The following is a 26,185-nucleotide window of genomic DNA, read 5'->3' on the forward strand; positions in this document are numbered from 1 at the left end:
GTGACCACAAAATTGTTATCAGGGAAGAGAAGAAGTTTCCTAGTCACAGATTTCATTGCTTCATTTGATGAAGAAATTTGGGATCCCATTGATATTGCAACTTTTAGCAGAGCTAGTCACGGTAAGCTGAAATGTCACCATCCCACCAGGGAGCTTGCAACATTTGTTGTACAAAATTGAATACTCACGTGACTTTTTAGTAGTGACATTTACTGGGGTGCTGGAGGGCCCTGTCCCTGCTGTGTTGTAAGCCCGAACTGTTGCAAAATACACCGTGTTAGCCTTTAGTCCTGTGATATTTTTGGCTGTTACATTCCCATTGACTCTGACTTTACCAGCTGTGCTTTCCTTGGGATCATCGGTCCAATATAAAACCTGAAAAGCCAAAACAAAGAAAAGGCAATTAATTGTTTTAAATCAATTAAGGAATTGGCTGGGAAGCAGACAAACTGATAATGAAGATTTCAAGGAATACAGGATTTTTCATATTCAAAACTCGCAGGAAAGAAAACCAAGCATGAATATTTATAGAGAAGAAATAAAATTTGAGAGACAGAATACCAATTAAGAAAGCAAATCAAATCCTTAGCTTTATAGATGTCCAAAAGGAAAACTTTGATAACGTGAGAAATTTTTAAAGCTTGCTTGGTTTTATGGTTTGAACATTCATGAAAAAAATTAAATGAAACAAAGAATTATTTATCTCAATCATCTAAGAGGATTTTAATTATTTTGTATCCTGCTTCTAATTTTGACTTTTAGTGTTTGATTTTGGAAGGTTTGTCTGTTGTATGTGTCTCCTATTACCTTGCTTTAGACATTTGTAATGAAAGCACAGAAATTAAAGTATTTCTGACTTGGTTTACCCTTGCTTTATTTTATCTACAGAAAATTCACTGTGCAAATAAAATGCCCAGGAATCATATTTGAGATTACTTTGAAGTACTCCAGCTAGAAATATAAAACCTTCACCACATCCCCATGCCCCGAAGGCACTGCTGCTCTGTCCTGGGGATGTCAGAGGCAGCTGACACTGGGGCTCTGCTCCCACCCTGTGCTGGAGACCTGAGAGAAGCCAGAAGCAGGGTGAGTGCCACTGGGGTCTGGCAGCATCTACATGCCCCTGCAGCTCCCCTGTCTCAGCCCCTGAAATGCCTGTCACTGGATCTGGCCCTGGGCTCATGCCATTATGCCGGCGGCATACCCCAGTGCACAGGGCAAGCAGCCTGTCACTTACTAGTACATGAGCAGCTGCTCACTATGAACAGAATTGAGAAGCCCAAAGTCTTTCAAATATGCCACAGCAGAAGCTTTGGATGGTAATGATGTGCATGTTCTTCTGTAAGTGTTGCTGTGGGTCATGTGCGTGTCCCCTAAAGATCAACTGCCCCATTGCGCTCAGACAGCTGTCTGAGGAGGGAGGATCACCTTTGTTTTATGGAATCAAGCACAAGTCCTTTTATTGTGGCCTTCACATGTGATTAATCTTGAAGTTTTAATTTACATTACAAAAAAAGCTGGGATAGAACTATAGTCTGGGTCTACAAATGCTTGTGATTAGGTGAAATGTTGCTAATGAGAGTCAGGTGAAGAGCTCCATCAACTGCTGACTTGGCAGTGAGGGAAGAGGAATCAGAATATGAAAGTGGCTGGGGATGGGATGTCTGTAAGGTGCCCAGCACCAGCTGCCTTACCTCGTAGCCCAACACCCTGCCCGTGAGCCTGTTCCATGCTATGGGCTGCCAGGAGACCTCCACCTCTGCTGCCGAAATGCTCAGTGCCGAAGTCCCTGCTGGTGCTATCTGTGGTTCTGGGTCATGGGAGAAAACACAGCCAGCAGAAAATTTGTGGTATTAAAAGGGTGTTGTCTCAGAAACTTAAAGAGATTCAAGAAAAAAAGACAAGTTTTTTGGTGGAAGCATCAGGCAGCAGCTCAAGAACCCTGGTGTGAATCCCTAGCTTTGCTGCCTGTTTACCGTGGACCACCAGCAAAATTGTAATTTTTCAAAATCGATCATAACCTGTGATCTGGGACAGATATTTAGAGGAGGTCAGCTGCACGGAGTGATCTGAGTCCTCTAACGGGTAAACTGTTTTCGATGTCCCCTGTTTTTTCCCAGCCCACTCAGTGGGAGCTCCCTGGGGACAAGTCTGTTGAAACATGCCATCTACTTAAAGCAGTTATGAAAAACTGTCCTTTGCTTTTGTTCACTTCATTTTCCCATCCTCTGTCTTGTGTCTCTTGAAAACCTGTAATAAGCAGCTTTGAGCTAACTTCTGGCTATCCCTATAGAGATCTGAATTATCATACCTGGGACCTATGGACTCTACACAGTCAGCAATAGGAGTAATGTGCTTTACCATCTTCTCCTGAGTAGACAATGGATATGGAGCTCAGGGTCCCTTCTCCTTCATTGTTGTAGACACCAACTTTCACTTCAAAAGGAGACAGAGGTGTAATGCTTTCATTCCTATAAATGTATTTGCTTGCTTCTACTGAAGCCACCACTGCTTTTGTCCAGGTTGTTGAGCCAAGGGGACGAAACATAATGATGTAGCCAAAACCTTCCCCATTCTGCAGTTCTTCTGGAACTGGCTGTAGTGACAAGGCAGTCAGTCAATAAGCATTTGCAAGTATACACTCTTTTAATTGAATCTTCATTCTCTCAGTATATTTTAGTAGTATTGATTCAGTTGACTGTGCCTTAGAGAAGATAATAATGTTTGTTCCATCAGTCAATGTAATATTGAAATAAAAATCAAAATCATAAATCTATTGAGGCAATCAATTTAGAAACAAAAGATCTGATCAGCTCCATTAAAGTTATTCTCTTCCAGGCATGAAGTTTTCAAAATTAAAAGCATTTCACTCAGCACAGGTTGTAACTGATTTTTTTTTTCTCCCCAAGGGGTGTAGGAATGTTAATTTTAAAGAAATTATTTTAAAAGAAAGAAGGAGTTGGAAAAGGAGCAAAAGTGTATATATAGAAGTGCATGTCAGCTGTATAATTGCCTGTGTATGTGTACAGCACTTACATATTTTTTAGCACAAGTGAGAGTCTTGAGTGCATGAACATTTTCTTATTTAAGTTTGTTTAGTACAGAAATGTTATTGCAAGTCAACATGGCAAAATTAAGGCTTCTATTAATAAAATCTCATGTCAAGATATTTATTAATGACTCATACCGAACAGGCAATTACATCAACACTATAGTTTTTTTTCTTGGGAAAAACAACACTTCTACGTTGGTTTCTCAAAGCAAGCAAACATTTGTGAAATAAGAAAAGATTAGTAGTACATAGAAAAAGGAAGCTTTTATCAGCAAAACTTCATTTATATTAGATGTTTGCATCAAAGCCAGGTGCAAGGAAAAACAGCTATGAAAAATGGCGCAGAAATAGAGGGAAAATCAAAGGGGCTGAACTGCAGCTCCCGCAATGGTTCCTGGCTCCAAACTTCTCCCCTGTAGAGAAACTATCAGGAGCACTAACAGTCTGAGAAGGTGGGAGGTAAAAAAATGAAAAATAAATCAAGGAATACATCAGCAGATTTCAGGGCACTGAATGTATTCTTCCTTTCATAAATTCCTTCTAATTTATTAGTAAGATATTTGTCAAATTATAACTCTGATCTGACATATATAACAAATGTTGTCATTCTCTAAGTATTTTACAAACATTAATTCCCCAATCTACCCAATCTTTTTCTTATCCAGTCCTGAGAGATTTAAGTGTGAGAGATGACGGTGCAACGGGGATTTATAAGAGTTCAAGCTACTTTCAGGAGCATTTAATTTGTTTTTGAGGCTTCTGTGACCTCAGATTTAATCAAGATGTTTAGTGAGTTCATCACAGAGAGCTGGAGAGCCTAGTTCAGTGTTGTTAGCCTGGCATAATTAGTATTTCTTCTGACTATTTTTCAGGACACACTATGAAGTCCAACAGGATAATTTGATTGAGATCTCTCAGGTTGTTTTTCAATTTTCATGTTCTGCTCCCAAAGAGTAGATCAGTAGAGAAGAAAATAAAAGAAAACAGTGAAAGATGCATATGGAGGAAAATTCAGTTCAGTAAAAGTGAAGTTTCACTCTATTTGGAGCATGCAAGGGGAAAAGCATTGGCAGTATTATTTATCTTGTGGGGACTTTTCCTTTTGATCTCATTTTTTTCTGTCACTTCCCTTCCTCCCTCAAAAGGTTGGTTAAATGGCAAAGTTATCAGCATACAGGACAACACAGGTAACTCACTTAGCTGATAAATAACATTACTTGTAGTTTAAATTAATTTCTTTTCCTTTCTTTTAAACCATGTACAGAAGTTTGGCTATTCCTCTGGAAAAAGAATGAAGTCAGGGGAAAGAGCAGACTGCTTTCCTTGCGTAAGCTGAACTAGAAGTATTTTTTTATCATTATTATTTAATCAAATAAATATTTTCCATGACTTATGAATGGACCACTGTGCTTCTGAAGCCCTGGTCCAAATTAAGAATTAACCAGAGATTGTCTGCAGGCTCTGAGACATCCACACCTGTCCATAGGATGGGTAAGGCTGTCAGATGGGTGATGCTGACAGCCTGGGACAGCTCCTGCTGCAGACAGTTGTCTTCAGAGCCAGGTGAGATGTTTACCTACGTGAACCACATGCGTTTTTCAGCAGCAATGAAAAAAAAATAAAACAAACCAACCAAACAAACATTTTTTCCACTGTCCAGCACAGGTGGACTCTGTGTTTTGGTCAGTTTTTCCACAGGGGCTGGAGCAGCTGCCCATCACTGCAGAGGCTTTGCACGAGGCCGCCTGCCTTTGTCGTGGTGCCTGCAGAGATACGGGTGGGTAGCTGGAGAAGGAAGGCTACTTCTCACCACGCTTGCTTTCTGCTCTCTGCAATGACCCGTGCTCACTCATTGCAACTTCTAGTGTGGTATTAATAGTTCTGAAATTGCGTATTCTCTCCTCTTGCTGGAGTGTTGGAGAATTAAAGGGCTCATCTCCTTTAATGCATAATAGGATATGTCTTGTCAGCACAGAGTTCCAGAATGAAAAACATGTAAACAAAAGTATGAAAAATGTTAATGCAGAAAATGGCCAAGCAGATTAGTGTGTTAAGCACATCCTGTACAATGGAGATAAGAGGGTTATACAGACTTCTAAACATCTTTATAACATGCCTCTTAAACTGTTTATTTTTATAAATGGTTTGCTATAACACAGAAAACTTGCTGTGCATCTTACAGACTGCTTTCTCTCCAGATGCAGGATGAAATCCCGGCTCAGCCTGAGCCAGTGACTGAAAGCCTCTGGATTTCAGCAGGGCTGTGATTTCACCCATAGACTTTTCCCCACTAAAGAGCTTAGGTTAATTGAGCTAACAATTACCTCCCATGTGATGACCAGCTCAGAACGGCTCCCTCCTCCTCCACTGATGTTCGTTGGTGCCACCACGGGAACTGGAGAACAAGAGACATCGGTGCCTGCAGCAACCCCCTGCTGCTGCCAGGGGCCTCGTCCACTGCAAGATTAAAGGGTTTCCTCCCAGCTCCTCTCACATGCAGCTACTCTGCCTTTCAACACGTAGAACAGGGACTATATTATATAACGGTGCATTTTAAATGAACTGAAATTATGTTTACACATTTTCAAGTTTCTAAGGCTGAAGCCACAGATGTATTTGATACATGAGTACCCTGGTTCAAAAAATTAATTAAAGAAGCTAGTAGCATCAAGTATCTGACATTATTATGCCTCATCAACTAATTGGCAAAATGATGTTCCATTCAGACTGTAGCTGCAACACTACTGATTTACTAATTATGCATTTGTTCAGTAAACATGTTGTTGGAGCAATATATTAATTTTTTTTAATTGGCTGTATGCTTTGCTTAGGAAATTCAAAACTTGTAATTTTTCTCCTTCTCCCAAGACTCTAAGTGGCCAGGAGTGCATTGATTAGAACCTGATTTCCCCAGCATTGCTCCAGGTGTATGGCCCCATAGGTCCATGGTCAAGGTCAAATAACATGCCAGTGTTGCAAGCTGAAGGGGTTTCTCATCTGTCAAATGGCTCTTGGTGGAGACGCAAGGAAAATAGCAGTATTTCTTGCTTTTTGCTCCATATTTCAGTAAACACGGTCACCCCATTAGCCTATAAATATTTATACTTTTGGGGAAATGGGTTGTGGTATAATGGGTGGGATTTAAAGAAGTTTTATTCCTATTATATAATATTCTATAAATTTACTTGCAAGGATGATGTCATTTTTTTTTTTTTTCCTGTTACTGCAGGGACATGAACAAATAACGAAGACAATTCTCTAACTTACAGAGCCCAAAAATATATATGAGGGCATTTGTTCTCTTTGCCATCTCCAAACATTTGCTACTATTTCTCCAAGTTTGAAGATTGGACAGGACAGTTATATCTCAGAAGTTTTTTCAGAGATTTTGGCAAGTTTTGCCATGACTGCCTGCCCTTCCCCATATTTTTCTCCCAGTGTTGGTACAGCTGCAGGAGTAACAATAAAGGCAACAGCCCTCCATGCTCACAGAAACTTATGTGAATCAGCTGTCACTTCTACATTCAAACTCACATTTAAATCTTTATCTAACTGCATTCTCTCTAGAAACGTAGAAATTTAAAGATAATTTTGTTTTGCAGTGAGGAAAGTAAATGCAAGTAAAAATAGACTAAGCATTTTTTTTTTTTTTTTTTTTTTTTGAGAGAGAGAGTTTAGTATAAGTATTTAGTTTTGTAACTCACAATCCATGTCTTTGTGCACATCAGAGGTAAATAATCGAAGACTGGAAAGAACATTAAAGAAATAAAAAATAACAAAGCAGATTTTCAAGCCTACTACTTCACTCTTTCATGAACCAGTTGATGCTCAATTAGTTCATGTGTTAAATGTGTTCAGTACTTAATATGTTTGCATAGGAAAAAAAATTGTCCTACTGCTCAGCAGAGCCTCATCCAGGCCATAGTTGAGAAACAGACAAAAATTTACAGTTGACTGCACCAACAGAGGCTCAGTTAATTCTCAGCTCTATTTTAATGAAATGAACAGTGGCTCATTTGCATCCGCAAATCTACTAATGCTCAGATTTTAGCTGGCAAAATAGCTATTAAAACAGCTAAGTTCACATTCACCCTTCACTGCCAGTCTTTGCTCTCCTCACTTCAATGCTGCATCCAGTTTCCTATCCTGATAAAAATTAAAGACAAGCCTTTATTCCTCCCACCACATAGCAGTGCTTTGAAGCAGAATGACTGACAGCAGTGAAGGGGTTAAGTTACTAAAACCTAACGTCAGTCTTTCTGTTTGTTTTGGTGAACAAAAATTGGGCAGAACTGTAAGGAAATAATGTTCCTTATGCTATTGCCATGGTAAATATTATTAATTTTATTGTTTCTTTCTAGCTGTAGCCTTGTGAATCCCCCCAATACTGTATTTTGAGTTCTGTCTTGAAATGTAGTTTGCCAAACTTCAGAGCATGGCAAATGAGATAAAAGGAGAGGAGAAAGTGGACTGTAAAACCTGCTTCCCTTTCAGTGCCTTCCATCCTATAACTGCTTATTTTATAGGGGGGAGAGAGTTGATGAACAGGGGGCTGAGAGAAACATAAAAACAAAGCAAAGGTTTGGACTTCAAATAAATTGTACCAAACAGATAAGGTCAAAGGACTGACAGTGTTGGTCATCCAAGAATGAGCCTTCTTCCCATGAGGTTCCAAGTCCCGGAAGATAAATGTGTAAAGGTTAGACAGACTGATAGCAAGGATCCTGTCCTGGAGTCAGTGGAAGCTATTAGCTTCACTGGGCTTTGGATGTTGTAATTTATTTCCTCCAGTTAAAGCCAATATCCTGTCCCTACCAACGCTCAGATATCAAACAACTTCTGCAGCAAAGCTTTATGTGCTTGTGCTAGGAAATGCCAGAGAGCTGGCTTTATCATTTTCTATTCAAGTCCTGGAGCAGTATATAAAGGTAGTTATAATTGGGAGAAAACAAAAGTTGCTCCACAATTGCTTGAATGAAAGTTTGTGTTCAGGCATGAGGATTTTTGGGGACTTAACAAAGTATGGGCCAGTTCCGGCCTTTATTGCTGGCCCAGGTGATCTTGAACTGGAAAGAAAAGCATGGGGTAATTCTAAGTCATGTTCAAGCATCCCTTGCATCAAGTACTGCAGGTGTGCTGTCAAGAAGATATAGGAGCCATACATTACAATGCCATGCAAATATATAAGCAACCCTGCAAGAGAGAGACTCTTCTGCCACAGACCTCTCACACTGGAGAACTAGCAGTGTGTTTGTGTAGAAAAAATAATAAATTAGGAGAAACCAGGGACCTACCTGCTGCTTTGGTTTTCAGTAGAGCTGATGGTCTGCTTGGCTCCCCGATTCCAACGCTGTTACTGGCAACCACACGAAACTCATACTCAACCCAAGGGCTTAAGTCAACCACTGTTGCTTTGTGAGTCCTGCCATTAAGGACTTCAGGAACTACAAGTAAAATGAATATGTCAATGAAAATGTATTTTTGGATTAATTAATGGTATCTGCAAACAATACAAGACAACTCTCAAATTGCTCACCTGTCGGAACTGACTGCCATCCGACTGAGAAAGGAGTCCTTGTCTGAACACTGTAGATCTGGACTGGACTATTATTATCTATTCCAGACTTCCAGGATAACACAGCAGTAGTGCTAGAAATATGTTCAACTTTAACATCTTCTGGTGGGCCTGGGGGGCCTAATTTGAAAATAATTTTAAGACAAATGTATTTAAAAAAAAAAAAAAAAAAAAAAAGACTGATGGACTGAGTTGTGCAGCTGTTACTCAAGGCAGTGGCATTACTCATGAAGGTGCATTTTCATAAAATTAGCACAATCTCTAAATAATGGCTTCACGTATGTATTCCATTTTTTAATTAATAAGGGGTTTTAAGTCAGAAAAATTAATGTTTTCATGTTACCAATAAGAAAAATACGAAGAAATTATAGATATAATAATAATTTATATATAGAGAGAGACTGACAAAGAAAGTTTCCCAGTGTGTCTTTCATTGAACTGTACAACATCTATAGAGTTCCTATGAAATTTAATGAAAAACAAGGAACAAACATTCAGCAAAAATGCAAGATGGTGCTTTAGACAGATTTCTGATATCTGTTAGGGGTAACAGGATCTGCTCCCATCACAGCATTTCTCTTGCTGCTGGCAGTAAAAGGATTAGCTAAAACCTCAATCTTATCACTTTGTTGATCTAGAAAATGATCTTTCATATTATCTCCAAAGAATGGAAAGGGGTCTGTTCTTTTGATTTTTCCAGCCTGCACTGTGACCCGGAGATGCCCAGCAATGGTAGGTGACACCATTCTGTTGAAAGAGGCCTTCCCCACGTCCTACCATGTTGAACTCCAAGGCAAGAAAAGCTTACCTTCGAAAAAGGTTATGGCACAATTGTACAGATCTCCCATGGTGTTACTGAAATGTTGCATCGCCATCCTAGGACTTTTTAAACAACAACTGATGTTAAGAAATACTAATTCCTTCAGGGGATATAAAATCTACATTAGGAGACATACCTCTTACAATTATATCTACTGCTGCAGATTGACTGTCTAAAGTTGTTTGTACCATGCACACATATTTCCCAGAATGATGTAGCTGAATATTTCTTATCATCAAATCCCCAACAGATTCCTGGAGATGCAAAGAAAGTAAACTAATCACTCACAACATGCTTTCCATACTGGACATTTTTATAAATTGCTCAATATTAATAAAAAATTCAGCTTTTAATTAAAATATTCATAGCTATCATCAGTTTCTTTCATGCGGACATTTTTATTATGGCTTCACAAATAACTCAAGTGACTTTATGAAATTTAAGAAAGAAAAATAAATGGCTGCAGCCCTTGTAAAGAAACAATGATTTGCCATGCATATCAATAGCGATGGAAGAATTATGAAAAATGCTTACGTGGTCTAAAGACTGTGGCAAGTAGTTTCATTAAGAACTAAAGAGTTTTAAAAACTTACCCCTCCAATTCTTTCAAAATGATGCATTCCTCTTTTAAAATCAATACTATTTCCATTGAATGACCATGTGAACACCACATGAAGGGAAGGGTCATGAGACACCTGGCATGGAAGGACTATGCTTTCTCCAACTGTTACATCCATATTAGAAGGTGGAATAGTAATTACAGTCTTTTCTGTGGAGACAAAAAAAAAAATCCTTTTTATTAAAATGCTTATAAAAATAGTAGATCTTGAATGAGTTTTGTGCCATTTGTGAAATGATGTAAAATTGGCCCAAATGTTCCATAATAAAGAAGATTATCTCTAATATGATGATGATTTGAGAACACTCTTACCCATGTGTAGCCTATTACTTTTGCAGTATCAATACAATGAGCACTCTGTGTGCTCTGAGAGCAAGCAGATGTCAGAGGCAACATGCTAAATTAGTCATATGTTACTTTGTAAAACCCACAGTCGATAGATATGATTTTGGCTTTAAAAGTGCAGAATTCATTAGTAAGACTGTTAGAAATATGCCCACAGTTCTTCAGACTTGAAAATCCCTCCTTGCAGGAAACTGCAGCAAACGCAAAATCAGTATCTGTCTCTGTGTACTATATGCATTGAGATCCTTAATCTATATTAATGTTAGCTGTACCTCACTGTGGTGTTTACATTACAGCTTCAGAGAAAATACCACAACAGACAGAAAAACTATCTGTGTAATCTTTTTTAACCCCTTACACTGGGAAACAAAGTTGCAGATCTTATTAAGGGAACTAGTAGTTTGCTGAAGGGGAAAGAAATGGATTTATATGACTTCACTTTTGTTGTTATGACTGGCAGATAGATTAGAGATAACAACCACTTTGTTGTAAGCAATTCCCTTGAATAAAGCTTTTGTGCATGAAAGTGTTATAAAATGGTGAGAACTGAGAGGCATATGAATAAAATGAGAGCAGAATCTATTCAACAATATTAATGCGTTCTGAAAATAATGTGAGAGGAGGAGAAGAAAATTTGCAGGAGTTGTATTAGTTTTGTGTTCATTCTGGCTTAACCCTGCGTGTTAGAAATCTATTTGAAAATTCAGGATTTTGGTTACCAAGGTTATGGTTCTTAAATGTTCGTACATGACAGTGCATCCAACGCCTCACCTTCAAAGACATTTTTGTTCAAACTGTTACCATCATTGTGGTAACTGATTAATATACATGTATACACAGGCAATAACCTGACCAGCTTCTTCCTGGCATCTGAGCTATGCTAGGTCAGTGATTGTTATAGCACTGGTCAAGTAGCAACAAGTTAGAATGTTACATTTTCTGACAGCATTTTAAAAAGTTATAAAAAAAATAAATAAAAAATACTGGTTTCAGTGTTATACCTGCTGCAGACATCATGTACCATTATCCAAGGAAAGTGAACAAAGAGTTTGTGTGATTTCTATTGTTATAGGTACATAAAGTGTGTTTTTTTTTTTCAGTTTTTATTTTATTTATTTATTTATTTATTATTTATTTTCTTGTTCCAGAATCATTAAGAAGCTTTCTGTCTAGAGAGAGCATCAGAGGTTCTAGAGCTCAGTCTTGGAACACTTTCTAAAATTTCTCTGTCTACTCTGATTGCTTCTCATGACTATGTAAAACTGTCATCATGGCAGCACCATCGGTTTGTCTGAAGTCAAGGACTGCAGAGATGTGAAGGGCTCAGATGACTGTCTGGAAGATACTTGATCATTAAATTAAAGCAATCTCTTCTTCTCCCTGGAAGCAGAGTGTCACATACAATAAATTCCAGATGATTCAAGGGCCATATTCTCTGTTGGCACAACTCCACTGATTTCAGCACACATTGGCAAAGAGCTTGACTCCATAAATCTCAAGTGAAGTAATTCCATTGTGAAGAACAGGTAACTTTTATAGAATAAATGTTGAAAAGTATCTGGGAACTACAGAACACTTCTACAAAGTTTTCTTTTCTTACTCTTTTTTTCCTCCATTATTCTCACAACTGAAATAGATCAACATGAATAACATGATTCTATGAAATTATATTACTTGTAGCAATGATGGATTTTTTTTTATTTTTTTTTTTTTTGTAGAAAAATCCATTTATTTCTATGGAAAAGTTGAAGAAAAACTAAGCAAGAATGATACAATTAGGGTTGCACATCATTTGTAATCATATTCAATAGTTACATTCTGAAACCCATAGAATAAAAATAACAAATGATGTAAATTTTTTTAATTGTGAAGTTTTTAAGACTATCAGAGTCCGTTGTCTGTTGTATGGGAAGGGGCCATTAGTTTCTTGTGTTTAAACTGGTTGAGAATTTTTGGAGTTTTCTTCAACAGAAAGTTCCAACATCATTATGGTTGCCTCATAAGGTCAGTAATATTTTTGTGCCATTATTTGATCACACCTCCAAAGAGAGGATCAAGATCAGAAATAATAGAAATGATCAGAAATATAGATCAGAATAGTAGAAAAGATAAGAAATAATAGAAATGCAATCCTGTTATGTAATGTTATTGGACAGATTAAAAATTCCAGAGATCATTTCTCTGTTAAAAACCTATTGAATGAGAACCTTAGTATAAATATTTTGTAGAAATGCATTCAATGGAACTCACTAGTGAACTGATATTTTGGAATAACAGAACATTAAGGTTTCTTCTTCTAACATGACAAATCCTAATAATGACATGCTTCTAATTTCATAAGAACTGTATTTCCTTATTATTAGGAACTATTTGCCTCCACCAAATAAATGTTGAAGACTGATCTTTTGGGAATTATACTGAGTTTGTATGTGATGTGTGCTTTTTAGCAGTGTTAGAAAAAAAAAATCCATTTTATTATGAGATTATCATCCTCTTGTATCTCCTGTTCTAGCCTTCTCATATCCAGTAATACTACTGATGCAGAGTGGTTCACTTGTGTGATAATTTCTGCTTCTTTTATGAAGTTGTCTTTAAGACTACTACCTCAAATACTTTTAAAAGCTTCTTAAAAGCTCTTGGATCTACATTATCTATCTATCTTGCTTAGCAACTTCAGACATGTATTATATGGCAAATCCCATTCCAGAGGAGAAAATAGATAAGATGTTGTGAGTGCTTGAGGTATAATAAAGACTTCTCACACAAAGAATAAACAACTCAATGAGCAGCAATAAACTTAATTTGCACATTAGATATGCTTTTCGAAGTTCTGACATTTCAGTTGAAAATAATGCTGAAGCAATGAGGCCTATAATTGAACAGCCAAAACTTCTCCAGAGGGGAAACAAAAACAAATGTTCCCTGCAAACAAGATCATTTTTATACCATGTTGTTACTGAGTGTTTTAATAAACTTTGTAAATGCCAAACAAAATATTTTTTTCATTTTTTTTAATGTGATTTTCCCATATTGCTTCATTAGGATGTATATATGTGGTATGTGAAATGGTATCTAACTTTAATGAAGTCAGAGCTGCCTAAACCCTAAACTTCTTGGTTTATTCACTGCTAGCTGTGCTGTAACATCATCTCGGATTACACATTGCACTGCATCAATGCTAATTGTTCTTTCATAGTATGAGTATGAAGCAGTTTTAGACAGCTGCAGTAGGTTAGGAAGAAGGACATTCCTGCAGGCTACAGTAAACATTCTGAAGTCACAGGGAAAAAAAAAAGAAAAAAAGACAGAATTACAAATTGTATTTAATAACATGCTCTTCTTGTAACTGCAACCATTATTAATGTTAGCTCTTTTGCAAAACTGATAAATATGTTTATTATAATCTCACAAGTTCCATATTTTAACTTGTTCTTCTCATTTAAAATCAACAAATATGAATACATGTATAAGAAAACATCTGCATTGAAAAGATCATGCAGGAACAAAGAGAAAGAAAACGTGTTAAGTTTGTCTCTGTTTTCCTTCTTTTTTTTCCCCTCATTGATAAAACATCAGAGGATATAGAGCACATTCATTTCACATGCTGCTCACAGGAACAGCTACACAAACAGTATCTCGTTTTATGTCCTCCAGCTCTGGACTAGCCCACCTGAGATATAAGTTGGTTCTAACACTTTTTTACTAACGGAAATAGACCATCCATCAGCGTAGCAAAAACTTGAAGCAAAGGACTGCTTTAGATGTAATAGACTTTAATGTCTTCCATGATGCATTTATCTGTGTTTGAAAAATGTGTGAAAACACTGCAGGGAAGGCACACCCTCCAGAGCATCACTGCGCTGGGACCAGGCCACGTAAAGCTGAGCAAAGCCATGTGCCCAAATGATGCCCACTGCAGCGAGCAGGGACTGCCACCCACATGGGACCTTGCACAAAACTTCCTTTTCTGCCAGTGCCCACCTTCCTGGATTATGTACTAACTTTGTAGTTACACTATCCAGTATCTCATGAGTTCCCACCAGTCATTTTGTCTTAGAGGACTTAAAGTTTGGCTTTTTATAACCACCCATACTGAGAAGAGCTCACTTTTAAAGACTTTCAAAGAGACAAGTTGTTTTCTTTGGAAGGAGAGAATTTAAATTTTAGTCCATATTCATTATGAAGAAGAAAATAAAGGTAATGTGCAAAGAGGATGTTCCTCATTCTTCCTTCAGAAAAAGACTTGCTTAGTTACACGGTTCTATAGCTAACTGTCAAAATGGTTTAAGTGAAGCAAAAATAAAATGTAGGGAAATGTAAACAAAAAATCAAATACTTTCAGACTATATCCAGGAAAACAAAATAGTCTAAAAGCAGAGAAGATATTCTAAAAGATTCTTTACTTTATTGTTAATGCAGCAATTAGACTGGGGAAGGGCTGTGGAAGATGGACATTTTAATACTCAGAGTCAAAAGCCAAGTGAAGACATAAAGAATAGTTTTCACTTGGCTCTGATTTGTTTTAGAGTTTTTTTGCCAAAGTAGCATGCAGCAGCTGGGACGCAGAGGAGGAGTGGGTGGCTTTCAGATCTGTGGGGATGCAACATATGCAATGTATATCTGTGCAACATGTATCTGTGCTGAAGAAAATAAATCCACCTGATTTTCAGATTAATTCATACTGTCTTATTTCTTTTTTACACCCCAACTTTAAAGTCTCTTCTGAATCTCAGATAGGATAGAAATAATAAATGAGCTGAATAAATTCATGTAAACACACTGCACAGGGGCCACCAAACTGCAACAGTGCAGCCCATGTCTGCGACATCAACATGGTATTGCAGTGCAAATATCATTATTAATGCTACTGTACATTTCTGTTGATATCTTGGGAGACCTTGCTGATAAACAAATTGATCATCAAGCCAGTGTGGTCATGAGGTTTCCCTTGCTGCAAGCATTTTAAACTGTAAACTGCAAGTAAAAACCTGTCACTATTGATTGGAATACTGACTGGCACAGTTTTGAGCATCCCAGTGAATAAAAATAAAAAACAACAGCAGCAAAAATGCTTTCTAATATTCATAAAGCCCAAAGAAAAATACTAAAGTACCTTTCACAGTCAGGCTCCCTGAATTTCTGGCAATTCCAAACTGATTTGTTGCTATACAAGTGTAAACCCCAGCATCTGACTTGGTGATGTTGTAGAGCCTGAGACTGCCATCCTCCAGGAAGACGATCCTGGGAAAACAAACAAGCAAACACACAAAAAAAAAAGAAGAAAAAAATACTTCTGTTACAGGAATTGTTACAAAATTTGAATGTTTTTTTTTTTTTTTTCTAATATTTAAATGCCTCCAGTATGTTTTTTTCTCTTCTACAGCATGGGGAATATGTATCAACTAATTTTCACCTCTCCTTGTTATTGATTTCTATATTGGGGAAGTTGTATTGACATACTGGAATTGACCATTAACTTATCTAGTTCACTTGCAGTAAAATTAGGAGTCTCAAGAGAATGAAGGAAGACCCAACTTGTTACCTAATTGTGCTATATTTTACCATAGGGAGCTTTTTTTCCAGATCTCAATGTTCTGATGCTATACTAATGTTATGTCTGAGGCCAGCTGCCTGTGCAATTTTGTCAGGATTATTAAAAGACATTAGCAGACTAGCTGAGATGCTGAAATGCCATCTCACAAGCCAAGGAGCCAAATCAAATACACCGCTGTCTCACAGGGCCCTCAAATCACCTTGTTAGTCACTATGCTGTTCACACCAGTTTGCTGAGGATTGGGTAAATTGCATTTAATAGTAATTTCAGAACCACTCCTGGGTTTTATGGACAAAATTAATTTCTAAGCTTGTTTACATGCTTCTTCTTGTCAATGAGCTACATTAGGATATAAGCCAGTGCAGTGTTCGGCTTAAGTTTTCTTTAGGTAGGCTTTCGTGGCATGCCAGGAACCTTTTTGCTTTTACACACAAGGACAGAGCTTCAGGGTTTGGGGATTTCCTTCACAAATACACAGAACAGGCATCTATCAAAGGTAGAGAGTCTCAAAATGAAAAGTGATTTATCTGGGCAATGAACTTTAGGACAGAAAATAATATTATCTAATAAGATTTTCTTTATTTTGTGTCAGTTCCTCCATCCACCTGTTGCCTCTGGTAGATATTTTGGTTATTTTTTTCTGAGCTCAGAAGGACAGTGGGCCGAATGTCACGACGTTCCTTGAAGTCTCAAGAAAATGGGATTAGGGTTTCCATGTAGAGTCCCTCCTACCAGTGTGGCCACCGTGAGCACGCTGCTTAGTAGGCATCAGAGAATCTGCACCTAACAGGGAAAAGCAGTGCTCAGACACCGCGTTTTCCTAGATCTGTCAAAATCCAGATGTAAGTCATAAATCCAAGAGAAAAGAGGCTTCATTCATTCCAGTGCTCGCAGAAGCACTGCATTATTCTTTTATTTTCTTCTTTTAATTGACATTTAAATCTAATACAAGAGTCCTTTTATAAAAAGAAAATATCTAATTCATGCATCACAGCTTGGGTATTTAATATTTATTACCGACAACATAAGATTGGATGATGTAATGAATTATTAAAGGAAACGAACAATAACAAGAGCAGAAGTTGAAGCTGGCAGTACTATCATAGCTGTTAAATCACAAAAACCATCACAGCATCTTGCTGTATTCCACTCTTGTATTTATATGCTTGTAGCTATAAGCGTAACACACATCAGGCCTTGTTCTGCTTCCCATTACCCTCTCCCAGCCTCGCAGCTGACAGAGGGAAGCGCCAGACTCAGATTTCTGACCCTGTGTCGAAACACAGACGCCAACCCGGCCTGCAACCCTGCCAGGGAGCTGCAAAGCAGGGGCTGCAGCAGAGACACAAGGTGCCCAGCTGATTCTGGATGGAGGGGAGCACAACCATGGGGGCAGGACAGTGGGGATGTGCTGTTCTGGAGGTCGTGTGCTCCACCCCCCCTCCATTTGCTCCCACTGCTGAACCAGCAGGATGCTCTTACTGTGCCTCAGTCCTGATTGAATTCACCTTGCAATGTCCATTTGTCACCAGCTACAATGCATGCTGCTTCGTCCCTTCATTTCTCTCCTTGTAAAGTCCTGACTCTGTAGAAGACTTGCCCCTGCTCAGGGGCAGATTTAGGAGCAAGGAGCCCTGAGCTGGGACATCTGCATGGCAGTGAGGACACTTCCTGCCCTTCCAGCTCCTCCAGGGTGCCCATGTGGCCCCTGCTCCCCGCAATGTCTCTCACTGGGCTGTGGAGCTGAGAGAGGAAGGGATTCAGGTTTGAATGAAAAATCTTTGTTACCTTGGCAATAATCACCAGGTACTGCAGTGGTTGCTTGCCTGCAATTTGTAGTATGATGAGAAAATAAGTTGGGGTTTAATAATCTATCATATACCCACATTAATATATCCATATATTAATATCATATATCCAAATATATCGGAGAGGAGCAAAATACAAATCAACAAAGTACACTTTTTAATGTAATGATGTATAAACCATACAACATTTTCAGACAAGGAAGGATGAATAAGCAAGAAACCAGAGGTTATAAGTGCATCTCCTTGGTGTGGGGAGACACCCGAGGACAATATTTCAAAGGTGGGTTTAAATATGAGGAAACACTTACAGGTTTTTCACTTCTGCCTTTGCAATGTTCTTTGCATTAATGATGCATTTCTTCACACCAGTTTGTACCAGCCGCAAGAAAACACTGTCATCAGAAACTGCTGGTGATAAAATAGTTGATTCAATTGACTGGTTAGCTAATGTATGCTGGCTTTATTACGGTGCCAACAGATTCTCAAGTGTGGATCAGCAAATGCTCATAAATTGTATACCTGAATTATAAGATATAATGAGACAACTTAGTGTCTCTCTCACCATCAAATATTGATGCCCTATTATTTTTCCTGCAGTTGTACCTAGAAGCTCCACATACAGACTGGAATCTAGAAGTGGGCATGAGACAAAACCAGACAATCCTAGTCCCCGGAAGCTTCCACTATAAGTAAATATCCAGGAAAAACAGAGTCTTTAAAGATACACATTAATAAAGGGAAGAATCTTCGAATGCACAAGCTCTGTGCTTAGCCCTCTAAGGATTACTGGTTATGGCTTTTTCACTGAAGTTTAGTGATATCTAGCTTAGACTTTTTTTTTTTTCCTTATGTATTCTTTGTTAGGAATTGAGATCTGAATAATTCACAGCTTCGTGATTTATTTACTAAGAGGGGTTTGTACCCACTCAAGGGCTGATGAGGTAATGTTTGATCTTTAGAAATGCTGTTCTGAAGTAATACTTCCACAACTGGGCAGGCTGGGGCTGGACCGGCTCTTTCAGCAGATCAAAACAGAGCTCAGCAAAGACAAGCCACGAGCTAACAAAAGCTTCAGAGCTGCTTGAAACAGAGGTCACGTTACCTAAAGACAATTAGGGAGCTAGCTGTAAATACAATACTCGGGCAGAATTTATGTAAAAACACAATGAGATCCAGAGTAATTAGCTAGCAGAAAAGAGAATTAAAGGGAGAAAAAAAAAAGTGATTTTCAGGTATACCAAGGTCTGTGTCAGGAGAGGGATGAGAAGGCAGAACACAGCAGAAAATCAACATGATGCATTTCAAATGCATGGAAAAAAAGCTGTGTGAAATACCGACCCAGTTGCCAGGAACGGCAAAGTTGACATAAACTTCCTCACAGCCGTGACTTTGTGCCATGGGTGGGTTCGGAGGGGCTGCACTCTGTCCTCTTCCATTTATCTTCCAAATACTGCGATTCTGACGGTGATGGGAATATTTGCTTTAATTTGCTTCAGATCAAGCTCTTACAAACGATTTAAAAAGAAGCTGTGAAATGCATGTCTCACCTGCTGAAAGGCTTGCTGAAAACCGTTACTTTTCACAACATTTTAGACTGCACAAAGGCTATAGATAATAATTCTTACCATTTGCATCAGGAGACAAGGTAACTTCAAGTACTGTGACAAGACAGAAAAGTTAACTTGCCCAGTATAGCGCAAGTAGAATGTTTTCTCTGCCAGAAAAAAAAAAAAATGGACTTTACTCAATAAGTAAATGCGTGTTTGTCAAGGGACAAACATCAAAAGATCTGCAGTGGAGCTGATAAATATGTCGCTGGTAAAGGAGAGGAAAGAAGAATGAAAGGAACTACTTGGGACACAGCTGTTCATGAAGTCCTGTTGCAGCAAGGGATTGCGTAGGCATCTCCAACTTACAAAATGCTTCAGTGCTTATCAGGCTCATGCTGATGCTGATGTTCCTGCCTGAATTATGCAGGTGCTACCTCTGGGTAAATAGCTCAATTAAGTAAAGACACCATAAGGAAATGAAGAGATGAAAATCCGGTGAAATAAACTCATACAACATTCTAGCACACACGAGCTGACTGGAAATGCTCTGAAATACCATTCCATATGTAACCAGCCTGGGAACCAGCCCCACAAAGAGCTGGGTATGGTGGATGAAGTTCACTTCAAGTAGATGATGCAGGTATAAAACAGCTGTCATAGCCCAGTTTGAGGACATACCCAGGAAAGCCAAGGGAGCCCCAGTCCAGGGTTTGGCTCCAGAGGTGGTGCCTGTCTGAGCAGGATGATGACTGATTTCAGGAAATGATCCAAAGAAATTTGAGTCTCCATAAACTATCAGTCACATACCAGCTTGGGAGAAGTTCTTCCCCATTTAAGAACAGTGTAAGTGATGTCCTTTTGTTTGCTTTTAACTTAGTAATTTCATGGGATTGATAGGTGTCCTTGTCCTCTCTGAGTCACTCCATTAATGTGGAAGATAAGTGCTATGTGAGAAGGGAAAACAGGCTACCCAAGATCTGCTGGAGTCAAAACTCTGCATAATGTTCAAAAGAATAGTTTGCAATGTTTCTGCAGAAGACATGAAACTGGGAAGAAGTGAGAGCTCATTAAAATTGTCACACATACTTTTTAAGTAAAGAACTTGAGAAATCAAGCAGGGATGATAGGTACAGCTTTTAATTAACCAGGCCAAACAAACCATCTCCGAAAGTGTTGTCTCATGTGAACAAAAGATTGTTGATGGCTATTTGCTTTGATCTTAAGAGCATGAAAGAATAATATGTATTTAGCAAGGCCGATAGAAAAATAAAATCTGAGAAAAGAAAGAGGTGTCAACTCATTAGATTTTGAAGTGTTTTGTGCACTGCGGTATTGTTCAGCCTATCTGTTTTAGAGATGTACAATTTTAATTCATGGATGTCAATTACATTAATTCAATACAGCAAATGCCTTTGAAATCTCCATCAAAATCAGCTGAGCTGCACTGGTGTAATACTAGGGGTGATTCAAACCTATGTCTGCAGATTTCAGTACTTCCAGTAGTACAGTTATCTTTTCAAGGGCATAAAATAATTCCTTTCAAAATAAAGTAACCCTGATACTTGATATAAAGATTCACCCTTCTTTTCTCCTGTCTGCCTCTAACATCAAGTGTCTGACACCTCATAATGTTATTGAAGTCATCATCACGGCACTGTGCAGATAAAAAGGGAGTATGCTGGATCTGATGAAATCAGAGGCAAAGTAATTTTTATTATCTGAGAAATCCTATTTGAAACCATGTCTTCGCAGTCTCACTTTAGTGCTCAAGAGCAAAACCACCGTTGCTTTCACAGGCTATGAAAAGCTATTGTTTATAAATGTCTTCAGGTATGCTAGCAGACGCTGAGACAATAACTGACTTTTCTAATTTTGCAAAGATTGGTAAGCATGAGAGAGGCTGAATTAAAAAGCACAAGGAGAAGCAAGCAAGGGACAGCCACTTGAGCACAGATCTCAAGTGACTCAGTATTCCTACTGATTTATGCAGATGTAAATGCGAGTAAAGTTTGACTGAGTGAATGAATTGTACCTGCTGATGACAGCTCTGGTATTTTTGAAAAGGTCCCACTGAGTCCCATCTGAGATCCAACTGTCTGTATTATATGTTAATGATCTTTGTACCTGTTTATCCTATTCTGAGTGTAATTTGTATGCTAATACTATTGCCATTTAATAAACTATGCTTAAATGAAGATTTTCCTTATCTGCATGCTGTTATAAATGAGCTTCAGAGTTGATTGACAATTAACTGGAAATAAAATAAATGCCATTAAACTCTGTGTTAACTATTTAGATCAAAACAAAATTACACAATCTATCTGAATAGTCTTATTAAAACATCTTAGAAATAACATCTTAGAATACCATTAGCAATGGTAAAAGGTGTCAATGAAACACTATTCCTGTTTCCCCAAATTTCTAAATGTACCTAAAAATGAACGTTATTTTTGCATAGAATCTTTGCAATTTGGAACTACAAATATTTATTTTATGCAAATATCTACAGACATCCGAATCAAGTTTTACTCCATTGTGAAGCTTTGAGACAAATTACAATATTTTCAGGAGACTGTACTCTCATTAACATAAAACTGCGATAATTGCTATGCTGTCTTTAATATACTCATGATAAATGTGAGGCAGGCAAATGTCTTTACACGATGGCCAAAGCAAAAAGTAGGAAAAACACCATGTTTGTAGATATGTGCCTAAACCTATTGTAGTATTATGTCTCAAAACTTGCAGCTGTGGAATACTGGGCAGCAGCACCTCTATGCGTACAGGAAAGAAAGACGAGCCAAACAAACAGCTAGTTTGATAATGGACCAAAACAAAAGATAACAGCCCCCAAATGTTTTAATCTCTTCAGCTTTCTAAATCATTGCAATAATTTTTAAAAAACAAACACTACCCTTCCTTTTCCCATAGTAACTTGTTCTCATGTCGTATTTCACAGATATGGCCCACTTATGGCTCTTCTCTCCCATGTGTCTGTCCTCACCCTATCTGAAATCTAAACAGTTGATGTCATGAGATTTCATATAAACTAGACTGAGACAAGAGCCATACCTTAGCAAGTCCAGCCAAAAAGGTATCTCTTAGTTACAAGCCTACTTTGTGGACAGGGCATAAAAAAACATGGCACTTATCTAGCTGTACACCAATCAATGTGAACATTCATAGTAGAAAAAAAATATAGTGGTAAAGTAATACACTAAGAAGGAAAGGATCAGGAGCCAGACTGCAAAATTCTGTGGTGAGAATCCAAGTAGAAAATAACCTGAATTGTGAGAGAAAAAGGTTGCCATGTTTTCTATTTGCCAACAAATTCTGTTGCTTTTATAAGATCTTTACAGCTCTGGTACATCAGAGAAAAGTTCTTCCAGCACAAGATGGTGTGCCCACACTACTACTATTCAACCAAATCCCACTATTAATCATTATTTTTATGATTCAGATATTATCAGAAGTTCAGAGGCAGCCATTCATACAACCAAATTCACTCCAGATGTAAAACTAAGACCTTAATATGGGACTTAAGCGGAATTCAAACAGTACTTAAGGCCCTGAATTACCCTGTGTGTGGGAGTTTAATTCACTTAGAGAAATCTTCTTCCCTATCTGCTTGTCAGAACATATTTCAAAAATAAAAGTACAATAAAACCTGCAGTTAACTTTAAATTATTCCATATATACTAGCAGCAAGTGACACCAGGTACACAGCGTGGTGCTGATTTGTTTTTAGAAACCCTGAACCAGCACGTTCACGTGCACGCATACACATACTAGATGTGCAGCACTGGAGATGCTCTTGCTGTAGGTGTATTCTAATGTCAAAGAAATTAATTTTTAACAATCAAATCAGGAAAGGGATTTTGGAATGAGTAGTCCAAATTCCCAAGCTTGGGCAAACAATTCCTAAGAAGCAAAAAAGGAAGGACCAAAATCCCCGTTCTCCAGTGAGAAGCTCTCACTGCTGCTTTGCCATCAATGTTCTCTCTGAGCTCATCCCCTGAATTCCTCTGCTCTTCTCCTTAGCCTGACTTCATTCACAGAATCACAGAATTTCTAGGTTGGAAGAGACCTCAAGATCATCGAGTCCAACCTCTAACCTAACACTAACAGTCCCCACTAAACCATATCCCTAAGCTCTACATCTAAACGTCTTTTGAAGACTTCCAGGGATGGTGACTCCACCACCTCCCTGGGCAGCCCGTTCCAGTGCCTCACAACCCTTTCAGTAAAGAAATTCTTCCTAACATCTAACCTAAAGCTCCCCTGGCGTAACTTTAGCCCATTCCCCCTCGTCCTGTCACCAGGCACATGGGAGAACAGGCCAACCCCCACCTCTCTACAGCCTCCTTTAATGTACTTATAAAGAGCAATAAGGTCACCCCTGAGCCTCCTCTTCTCTAGGCTGAACAAGCCCAGCTCCCTCAGCCGCTCCTCGTAGGACTTGTTCTCCAGGCCCCTCACCAGCTTCGTCGCCCTTCTTTGGACCCGCTCAAGCACCTCGATGTCCTTCTTGTAGCGAGGGGCCCAGAACTGAACACAGTACTCGAGGTGCGGCCTCACCAGAGCCGAGTACAGGGGGACGATCACCTCCCTAGCCCTGCTGGTCACAGTGTTTCTGATACAAGCCAGGATGCCGTTGGCCTTCTTGGCCACCTGAGCACACTGCTGGCTCATATTCAGCCGACTGTCCACCATCACTCCCAGGTCCTTCTCTGCCTGGCAGCTCTCCAACCATTCCTCTCCCAGCCTGTAGTTCTGCCTGGGGTTATTGCGCCCCAGGTGCAGGACCCGGCACTTGGCCTTGTTGAACTTCATGCAGTTGACCTCAGCCCATCGGTGCAGCCTATCCAGATCCTCCTGCAGAGCCTTCCTACCCTCGAGCAGATCGACACACGCACCTAGCTTGGTGTCATCTGCAAACTTACTGAGGGTGCACTCAATGCCATCATCCAGATCATTGATGAAGATGTTAAAGAGGACCGGCCCCAGCACCGAGCCCTGGGGGACGCCACTAGTGACTGGCCTCCAACTGGACTTGGCTCCATTCACCACAACTCTTTGGGCCCGGCTATCCAGCCAGTTTCTAACCCAACGAAGCGTGCGCCAGTCCAAGCCAAGAGCAGCCAGTTTCTTGAGGAGAATGCTGTGGGAGACGGTGTCAAAAGCCTTGCTGAAGTCATCTTTGATTCATCTTTGATCATTTCACCTTCCACACTGACCACTCTTATCTCTGTACATTTCCTTGCTCTTGTGTCTTTAGGTCTCATTACTTCCAGCTTTCTGTACCCCTTGACTTGGCTAGTTGTTGGTTTGCAGGAAACTCTGGGACAATCCCCAGATTGTCTGCAGAATTTGTGCTTAACTTGACCTATAACGGTTGGACACAAGCCTTAGACCCACAGGCTTTCTCGAAGTAACACAGAACATAGATATTGTGTCATTTTTATGTATGACTAATATGCTGCCTCTTGGATGAGTCTCTTAAGCAGCTCTGTCATTCATAGAAAATTTGAAAACATTTTTAGTTTTCATAGAAAAGACATAGTAAAGTATTAGTATTTATTTGTAAAAATTTTGATTTCCAATAACATCCCATGTATTCAAGCTCGAGCACATGCTAAAGCAGAGGTGTTAGTATCCTCTTACAAATCCTTCATGTTGGCCAAGCACTAGCCACATTTTCAAGGTGCTGTTTCATGTACTCAGTCTCATTTAGTTTTTCACACTCAGAAAAATCCCAGAAATTCTTTGTCTTTTCATTCACCACATCTAGAGCATAACTGGCAAGAGATACCCATTTACCTATCGTGCCAATCAATAACATCCTATTACGTCTTTTTACATCACATCCCCAACACACCCTTATCTAGCCATTGCCTCTCACATCACTTTTAGGTCAGAATTTTTTCCATCTGGAATCTTTTATTTGTTGTTTGTGCAGTGCAGCACAGCATGCTTTTCATCCACTGCTCATAATTCTGTATGCTATGGCAATACACACAAGAATAAGTACAACAGTAATGATGTGCATGGCAGTACAACTTGGACTAGAAGAGGATCACAGAAGGTTGCATTCTCTCATTATTTTTTGTGCGAACTCCTAATTAGGAACCTTGATTCAAAGCCTGTTGAAGTCAATGGAAAAGCTCCAATGAGATTAGCTGGCTTTGGATCAAATCCTAAACATCAATGAGAATATGTGCATGAAGCAGGGACAGAACATGAACTAAAAGGGAGAGAGGGCACAACACTGACACTCACTGGGGCTTAGTTTATTACAACTCCATATGACATGGAAGAGTGACAGATTGCTTGGGACATCTCAGCATGTAGGACAGCCCCTTGGAAAGGCTCACCTTAACAAGGTTCCCAGGAGTTGACTAGGAACAATTTGAAATTGTATTACAGAGATGTCATACAGAAGGGAAACTGTAATAAATCCAGTATCATGCAGGTTGTCACTCTTCCTTAAACATGAGAACATATGGTTCATTTGCTTACTTGATGCTCACGTTATCTGATGTGCTAAACAGTATTACATTAAGTAGTCAGTAATACATGATGAAATTAAGTTTATTGGCTTGTTCCATTATGAAACTCTCTAAGGAGAGAGAAGAAAAAAATAAATAGAAGAAAAGCCCTTTCTTATGTCTTCCTCTGCACTAATATTCTGTCTTCTGCCTGCCAGAGTTTCATGGGGTCAAGTAGCAATGGGGGGCCCCTCCTGCCTTCTCATTACTTTACAGTGGATTGAGTTCAAATGGAAAGATAACAGAAGAAGAAGAAAGGGGGAAAACAAAGGAAAATAAGATTAAGAAGAAAAATAAAATATTCTTTTTCTTCC

At 38.9% G+C, this 26,185-nt stretch overlaps 1 protein-coding gene across 15 annotated transcripts in view; it reads right to left on the reverse strand.

The window, feature by feature from the left end:
* The window catches only part of LOC101794429 (contactin-6), a 145,655-nt gene that overhangs the window by 10,195 nt on the left and 109,275 nt on the right, over nucleotides 1-26,185 (reverse strand). For all 15 annotated transcript variants that reach the window (XM_072044321.1, XM_072044318.1, XM_072044320.1 and 12 more), the window contains 9 exons: nucleotides 15,525-15,652; nucleotides 10,041-10,216; nucleotides 9,584-9,701; nucleotides 8,589-8,747; nucleotides 8,347-8,496; nucleotides 5,377-5,447; nucleotides 2,362-2,596; nucleotides 1,695-1,810; nucleotides 189-375 (listed from right to left, as the gene is read on the reverse strand). In XM_072044321.1, coding sequence (XP_071900422.1) covers nucleotides 189-375; nucleotides 1,695-1,810; nucleotides 2,362-2,596; nucleotides 5,377-5,447; nucleotides 8,347-8,496; nucleotides 8,589-8,747; nucleotides 9,584-9,701; nucleotides 10,041-10,216; nucleotides 15,525-15,652 — 1,340 coding nt within the window. The remainder of the gene's footprint in view (nucleotides 1-188; nucleotides 376-1,694; nucleotides 1,811-2,361; nucleotides 2,597-5,376; nucleotides 5,448-8,346; nucleotides 8,497-8,588; nucleotides 8,748-9,583; nucleotides 9,702-10,040; nucleotides 10,217-15,524; nucleotides 15,653-26,185) is intronic.

This window comes from Anas platyrhynchos, chromosome 13, assembly GCF_047663525.1.
Source record: "Anas platyrhynchos isolate ZD024472 breed Pekin duck chromosome 13, IASCAAS_PekinDuck_T2T, whole genome shotgun sequence".
Classification (NCBI taxonomy): Eukaryota; Metazoa; Chordata; class Aves; order Anseriformes; family Anatidae; genus Anas; species Anas platyrhynchos.